General features: G+C 39.4%; 1 protein-coding gene across 1 annotated transcript; it reads left to right on the plus strand.

Moving 5' to 3' along the window:
* Positions 1-3,983: 3,983 nt before the first annotated feature.
* Positions 3,984-4,829, plus strand: Smp_138650 (hypothetical protein; the record flags this gene model as incomplete). The annotated part of the gene is made up of 1 exon (XM_018792588.1): positions 3,984-4,829. The coding sequence occupies one exon, from the start codon at positions 3,984-3,986 to the stop codon at positions 4,827-4,829; it is 846 nt and encodes a 281-aa protein (XP_018644199.1).
* Positions 4,830-8,792: the final 3,963 nt, after the last annotated feature.

The following is an 8,792-nucleotide window of genomic DNA, read 5'->3' on the forward strand; positions in this document are numbered from 1 at the left end:
CGTATTACTGACTCGGCCAACAGTTTTTTACAAGTTTTAACGCGACCAAGCTTTTTAATAAGAGGATTTAGGAAGATTTACATACTTTTAGCGAAGCTTTCAAAGACAAATACTACCACAAGACCCTTTGCTTGGAGTCATGCGGAGCTTCTAGGTAAAGGAATATTATTAGAGTCATATATTGGTGTCTTATACATGAAACCTGGCGCTAACAGTGAATAAATAAACTCGCAATTTTGTGGATTACTAGTTACATTGTAGTCTTAGTTTCGAAATCATAGGCCTAGTTTAAACACTGAAATCAAAACCACTAATGCTGATTCCGATATTTGCACTTGATTGATTGGATTTATTTTCTGTTGCTTTTAATACCTATATCATCTAGATATGCGGTTTTCCGTTTATCTATTTATTTTATTTTATTTAAACACATAAATATTGGTACAAGGAAGCACCAGATAAATATGTGCCTCACAAATCTCATTTGATTTGTGTGAGGGCTGTGATATTGCCCAGGTGCCCAAACTGAAGCAGGTGGTTTTCTTAGGGGGCCACACCCCGTTTATCTAAGCACAACAAAGTTTGTGTCTAAATGACAAGCTGGAGATTCTTTGTTAGCTAAAATTCAACGCAATTATTTTAGTGCATGTAAATTAATGCTTCCTCATTGGTGAAGATCATATAACAGTTTTCAATCAAATATTTGTTTATTTACCACATCCAAAACTGATTGCAAGTGTATCTATAAAAAGACTGCGGTAAAGTGATATGCTTAAGGGTAATTTCTTAGGAACATTAGTTTGTTCTAAGTAAATAGTCTGAAAGTTGAAGAACTAACTGGCTAGTCTGGACATTCAACCATACTACCTGTCAGCTAGTCTTGAGAAACAAATCAAGGTTACGAGATTATCTCGATGTAACTCGTAATTCCTACAGCATAACAATAAACCTTAATTTTCCTTGAGCATCAACCCCAGTCGAATCTAAGCAGTTTGGTGGTACAGTTAAAAAAAGCCTACCTAACTATTTTATTTATTTAGACACATAAATATTGGTACGAAGGGGGGGGCACCAGATATATATGCGCCACACATTTGTTAAAAACGAATCCCTTGTCTCTTTCCATCACATTGTGTTTCCGCCTCCCCACATTTTTCAATAGATTCAATTACACTAGTTGTGAAACTGAATACTATTGGTAAAGTTAATAAGATAGTATGCCTACAGCCTCACAGCTCTTCGTCACCTATTGTTAAACGTTCTAACTACCTCGAATTTCATGTAGTTGACACCATGTGATAACTGCTGTCTGAATCGCTACATTCCACGTTCTGATGTTGTAGAATCCTGAAGAAATAAGTCATGAACTCAGTATAATTTCAAGGTTCGGTTACTGCTTAGAGGTCAAATGTTGTTCGGGTCATATAGACTACTTGCAACAGTAACATGACACTTGTCTATGAAATGTTACTATATACTCTTAATTAGTCTACGTCATCCATCCCTTTAGTATTTCCCATTATGCTTAATTCTCTTCATCAATGTTATCATGGTTTTGACACGTGCCTCTCCACTTTTCGACTTCTCCCCACTCTACTGTGAAGTAATGTAGTCTAGACTGTCATACATTTGTAACAGATACCCTACACCGACTAGGCAACCAAGTTTCATCGACTGGATCTTAGTTGGAAGAAGATTTCGTCGAAATCCAATGGAACCTAACTTCTAGAGTAACTCTGGTTAATTCTTTGCGCTGCAAAAAATGTGAGGACTACTCTATTTGTAATAGTGGTCAACCAACTACAATGAACGTTAGGAGTTAGTAAACTTTGAAGCAGTAACATAGATCAAAATTGTCCCACCCACTTTGGCCGCCAAATATTACTATAAATGCGAGACAAACAGTCAGGACGCATGATATTGTGTAATGCTAAGCTTTCTTTTAAAGGTTCATTTATTATTCATTTTCTTTCCCCATCCAATCACGTAAAACTCTCATCTTTATCTTAAGAGTGAATTTATCCAGCCAAGTCAGTACATCTTAAATCTCTTTGAAACACATGAAACATGTACACATCCTAAGTAGTTTCAAAAGACGGTTTAGCGTATTGGCGACGGATCTATTTTACATAACACAACATATAGAAACAAACTGCATCTGTTAACAATGGTCTCCCATAGATTTCAAGATTTTGGCAAACAATTACTATTAGGCACTTATAGTTTACGGTCGTCGTATTTCATGGGATGGTCTGGAAAGTTGTGTTAACCTTCATTTTATCAGTACACATGTTTCACTTAGTTTGCCTTAACATGCAGATCTCAGATGTAGTTTTCTGTTTTTCCATAAAAATGGCAGTGGCTGTATAACTAGCAAATCAAAATACGATGTTGACGTACCGCGATTGACAAAATGTTGCGCGTACATTCATCAGTCGGCAGTACAAAAAATAGAGTTCGATTTTAGTATAGTGGTAAATATATTCCTACAACGAACGGTTTTTAGATCCTCAACATTTATACTGACTCTATTAGTTTTGGTGGACACACTCCTGAGAGGAGAAGCTCAGTCAAACACTCGGATCGGATTATGTTTGGTAACGCTCTTCTTCGCATCTCTTACAACTTGTCAGTTTGTGTTGGATATACTTTGATGCACCAACTGTCATTTAATTGTGTCTTCCAATCCTTCGACTTTTAACTTCTGGTTTGATTGGCTTTGAGGTCCTTGAATAAAAAACGTTTCGGACAACAGCGTTGATAAACAATGATGATCTATAACATCTTCATTGGTGAGCATAGATGTGGTATGGCACACTAAATGATATGATGTCAGTCTCTTCCGTGTTATAATGTTTTCAGTCTTCAGTAATAAGGATAGTAGGTTGATGAACCTGTGTTAATCCTGACAGTTTGCCTTCCAGTGAAGGTCCAGCTTCTCCTTGAAAATGTTCACTGATGGGGCTGATACCACTTGTCTGGGTAAGGAGTTCCAGTTCTTGACCACTCGATGAGAAAAACGGGACCCCACCTTTAGTTTATTAGATCGCGGTTTCTGAACCTTCTTGCTATGACCTCGGAAATTATTAGTACTGGAGGGAGCAAAGAGATAAGAAATATTAACACCCAAATCGTAATTAACGATACAAGATGCCAGTATAAGGTCACCTCTCGTCCTACGATACGACAAGAGGAAGAGGTTTAGGCGTTTTAAACTCTCATCGTAAGGGAGTTTAAAAAGACCCTTCACTCATTTTGTCCCCACACGCTGGACACGCTCAAGCGATTTAGTATCCTTTATCAGACATGGGCTAGCTGCTTGGATACAGTACTCTAAGTGTGGCCTTACATAAGTAGGATATAAAATTTGAAACGTCTCGTCAAAGCATATGAATGCTCTGCGAAGCGACCATAACGCACGATAACTTTGGCAGCAGCTGCGTTGCAGTGCGTAGTTGTTTTGAAGTCATGACTTATTATTACTCCTAATTCTTTATGTTCTTGAACGCGTAGAAGAGATGTGTAATAGCTCAGGTTGGTTGGTTAAGAGTTGACCCCAAACAACCAAGCATATGCTAAAACAGTATTGTTCAAGTATTCATTCACTTCCTTACCTTTTGTAAGCGTTATATTCCCTATTATCTTATATGGAATGTTGAGAGCCTTTGTTTGTCTGAACAGATAATCCCACGCTCGACTGTGACTGCGCGAAGATCGAAATAAAGACCTATTCACTACTTCTCTGGTTTCTTCTATCAATAGCACGAGGGTTACCTATAGGCACGAAAGTGGTGAGCCCTTTTTGAACACAATTTAACCTCATTTCTGTTATTAATTTTTTTTTACTTAATCGTAAAAGTAGACCTGATTATCCGTAAACTAAGTTGAGTATATAACTAGTTTATTCCGTATTATCTTAAGTTATTCGTGTTATAGTAACCATTTTTCGTGCTAACTTTATTGCTATATTTGTCACATACCTCATGTCACACTCAATAGAAACCCATAATCTGGAGGATTTGTCACCAGTGGTGATGGACACTGTTATAACTACGAAATCCCGACTTCCAGAATTTGATCGTAGTGATCCTGAGTTGTGGTTTGCTCAACTAGAGCATTATTTCACAAGACACAATATCAAATCTGAAGGGATTCGCTATAGAGACTTGTGTTCTATCCTTCCTCCTTCAGTTGCCAAAGAAGTCCGTGACTTGATTTTAGATCCACCATCACCACAACCATACACCATCTTAAGACGAGAGATAATAAACCGTTTATCATTATCAGATAGTCAAAGAACCCAAAGACTTTTTCAAGGTGAAACACTAGGTGATCGGTCGCCGTCACAGTTTTTGCGTCACCTCCAAGTGTTAATGGGTGATAACACGGTGGGTGAAGCAGTCCTAAAACAAGGATGGATACAAGCTCTCCCATGCTACGTCCAACACTGTTTGGATGCACAAGATCCTGAAACCTCATTATCTCATTTAGCGCGTATAGCCGATAGAATAATGGAGAGAGGTCCTCCAACTGGACCAGGCACAATAAATCACACACAAAAAGTAGAATCAGCAAAAGACCCCGTCATAGAAGGACTCATTGCGAGTGTTAAGAGTCTCACTGAGGCTGTCACCAGAATGCAAATGGGTCATAGAAACAGGAGCAGGTCACCACAACGACCACGATCCAAGTCACAAAACAGGTCACAAATGTCCAGACAACCTGGGCAGTTTTGTTGGTACCACTGGAAGTTTGGTGTCAACTCAACCAAGTGCATGCAACCATGCGCCTGGCCTAAGCATAATTCTAAGACAGCGGGAAACGAGTAACCCCTCCCCAGGTCGCGACGACTGAGGAGGGGCGCCAAAACAGTCGCTTGTTTTATGTTAGAGACAGAAACTCTGGCTTGAATTTCTTGGTGGATACTGGCGCTGCTCTTAGCATCATCCCTCAAAATAAAACTGAGATTAGTCGAGAAACATCATCAATTACACTTCAAGCTGCAAATAAAACTAAAATTGCGACATTTGGGCAGAAAAACTTAACCCTAGATTTGGGGTTCAGGAGGCAATTCCCTTGGGTTTTCACGGTAGCCGACTTAGATCTGGCAATACTGGGGATGGACTTTCTAGAGAGATACGAATTTCTAGTTGACACCAAGAAACGGCGATTAACACTAAAAGAAACTTCGTATTACACAAAAGGCAAAGAAAGTCACATCAGCTCTCTTAACTTGATTCAAACTCCTCCAGTAACAACAGCGAAATTCCAAGATATACTCGCGGAATTTCCAAACTTAACTAAACCGAACCCACAGCCTTCTAAAGACAAACTAAAAGTAAGTCACACTATCAAAACCGAAGGTGCACCGGTTTTTGCAAAACCCAGGAGACTAGCACCAGATAAGCTCAAAATCGCTAGGGCCGAGTTTGATTATATGCTACAACTGGGTATTATCCGTCCCTCTGATAGTCAATGGGCATCCCCTTTGCATATGGTCCCAAAGAAAAATGAAGGTGACTGGCGACCGTGCGGGGATTACAGAGCCCTCAACCGTCAAACCGTACCAGATAGGTACCCAATACCGCATATCCAAGATTTCACAAACGGTTTACAGGGTATGAACATATTCACTAAAATTGACTTAGTCAGGGCATATCACAATATCCCAGTGGCTGATGAAGATATCCCCAAGACAGCTATTACAACACCCTTTGGCTTATTCGAGTTTATACGCATGCCATTCGGCCTGAGAAATGCGGCACAGACATTTCAAAGATTCATAGACAATCTACTTCGAGATATGCCATTTGCGCAGGGGTATATAGACGACTTGTTAATTGCCAGCCCCGATTTGCAATCACACGAACAGCATGTAAAAACAGTGTTAAAAAGACTGGATGAACATGGAATAAACATACATCAAAGTAAGTGTGTTTTCGGTGTTCAAACTTTAGAATTTCTCGGTCACACAATAAGCCCAGAAGGGATTAAACCGATCAAAAAAGAAGTAGACACCATTAAACAATATCCCATACCTAGTTCTCTGACACAACTGAGAAGTTTTCTAGGTCTAATTAACTTTTATCGCAGATTCATACCAGGTTGTGCACAATTAATGCAACCTTTGACTGCCGTTTTTCCGCATCATACTATTGTGTTCAGCTTGGAATAGGGTCAGATTTATGTCCGACGTTTATTAACGGACCGGACTTCTGATTTTGACCCTATCCCAAGACCACAACAGCCAGTTGAGTTTGTCAGCGTTAACTCCGATAGCTGGAGAACTAACCGGTTATGCTCTTGCTTCTGTGGAAGAGAAGTATATACTGTGTTTGGAGGACAATGTTCAATATCAATACATACTCAGAAGGGTATGTTGCAAGGAGCTGATCTTCCTTCTCTTTACTTCTGATCTTTCCACATGATCTGCCACCTGCAGAAAACACGGGTTAATTATAATAATGGTCGCACTGTGTGCACAACAACCTCTACCTCTTATAGTCTCCTTGAAGTGAAGTTCTTTTCACTCATTAAACAGTGATCTGTTGCCAATGTTCTTACATATAATCCCTCTAAATATCACATTGCTAGCTCCCGCCTGAGACATGAGCATCACTGAAAACCCCGTTGGAACCCCACATAAAACTAATATCTAGGGTCATCTATCATGGCTTTGGTTTTTCGTCTGACCTTTCCTGGTTTTCTAATGTCATATTGATATGGAAGACATTGTTCTGTATGAGATCATATAAAGAGGGCAAGAATATATAAAATTACCCTAAATTTACTTAAACGAGTAAGAAATTCTTGTATGTTACCTATTATTCTCTAATCTCCTCCATTAATCTTTCCCTAGCTTTTGAGGAAATATTTTTCTGTTTCAGAGAATGTTAAAGGTAGTTGACAGGGTGTATGGCAAGTCTTTTGAGGCCATTGTGAGTGCGGTTTTGAATAGAAATTTACAATGTTACAAACTCCCGAGACTTCGCTGTTACGTTTTTCTTCATATATCTTCTGATGGAACAAGACGGTATTTTGTGCATTCATACCATATTGACGCTTCTTCTCCCTAACCTATTATAATGCTCTTGCTTAAAAAGCACCTTAATAAGAGAGAATTAAACAAAGTAGTCCTACCTTAACTATTCCACCACAATTGACTGGACTTCAGTCACCATGAACATTGTCCGCTCTGCTTCTCGTCCTCTTTTTATCACCCTTCTTTGCAGCCCCCTCGAGATATTCCATCAAAAACATATGGGATGGGTGACTTCGTCCTACACCATCATTAATGCCAAAATGTTCCAGAAGGATATAAGGTTGCGGTTCCTAGGAGCTCTCAACTTTATGTGAATTTATTCTCGTAATTGAATTCAGTCGGAATTTAATAACTCTTCTTCATAATAAATGTAACCCTTTGCAACGGTCGATTTAGGTGTATCTCAGATTTCTCGGTACTGCAATCCAATCGATTTATAGTCCTCTTTGTGCGGCAAATTCTAGAGAGCTATGGCCTACGGTTACGTTAATAGATAAACCTCTATTCCTGGTCATACACCAAGCCCTCCAGACCATTCCACCAACCAGAGTTTAGCACCCGAAAACCCACGAAAAATAGGTGCTCTATCTTGAGCAATTAGCGTCGCTCAGATGGAACAGATGATTGCTCACACAACAGTGTACTGCATTCAACATCCGAAACATATTTTCTCAGAAAATCAGACGGGACAGAATAACTCACCAATCCTGTCTAATAAAGTCGAATGATAGTGGCCATAAGTCTTCATACAACCTTATGAAGAGAGTGCACGAAACTCCGAGTATCCTATCTAGAAACTCTTCAATAATACACAGCTCTCACTGTAGGAGGCAATTTCTTACAGGTGCAACTCTAAGCTATTCTCTGGACTGTCGAGCACAGAGTCTCGGTTTGGCCAAAGAACAAGTAAGCCATTTGGCTTAATAAACTTTATCTGTTTCTAAAACGTAAATTAACAACATAAGTATGAAAGTAACCAGTACAGTCTATTACATAGGGAAAAGGGGAGACATAAATGACATACCGAACAGTAACTGGAGACTAGGGAAAATGAGTCAACAAGACGAATATTGTTTCAGAATGAACATAAAATTGTGATTGGTGGATAAACAAGGCATACTCGTACAAGGTCAAAGAAAGTTAGCGTGGTGGTGAGCGTGTCACCTTGTCATTGGTGTGTTCGTTTACCGATCTCACTTTACGACCACAACGCGTCCACTAAGCTACCAACTGGAAAATTTCGATCCGATTACTAACAGCCTGTTATACTGTAGAATTATGGTCTAGTTCGGTATAAATTCACTTATCTTTGTTATCATTATAATAGACTTAGTCCCAAAATTGTAGGCTTGTCATAACGTCACTACCTAACCTACAGGATCTTACTTGGAAGTCACATCATTGTCTATTCTGACTCGTGTCATGAAAATCAGTAACATGATGTTTAGCACTTACGAAGAACACATTTGGGCCAAGGACAGAATAGTAACTTTTAACGTGAATAGGGATTTGTCACAAGGATGGTCACTCCTGCAAGGCTGAGCCGTGCCATACCGATCAATTGTTCCCACGTTCCTCGTCGTTGTCCTTCTCCCAGCGTTACATGGTGAGTGTAAACATTTTCAGTAATCATAAGCTTAGTTTTCAAGATTGTGTGATTAAGAACTGATGCCACTTCAATATCTCTGTTAAAAAAACCTACAGCGGCCTGCTTGAATATCTGGGCTACCTGTTTCCACCATCTAAATAC

The sequence above is a fragment of the Schistosoma mansoni genome (assembly GCF_000237925.1).
Source record: "Schistosoma mansoni, WGS project CABG00000000 data, supercontig 0246, strain Puerto Rico, whole genome shotgun sequence".
NCBI classification, from domain to species: Eukaryota; Metazoa; Platyhelminthes; class Trematoda; order Strigeidida; family Schistosomatidae; genus Schistosoma; species Schistosoma mansoni.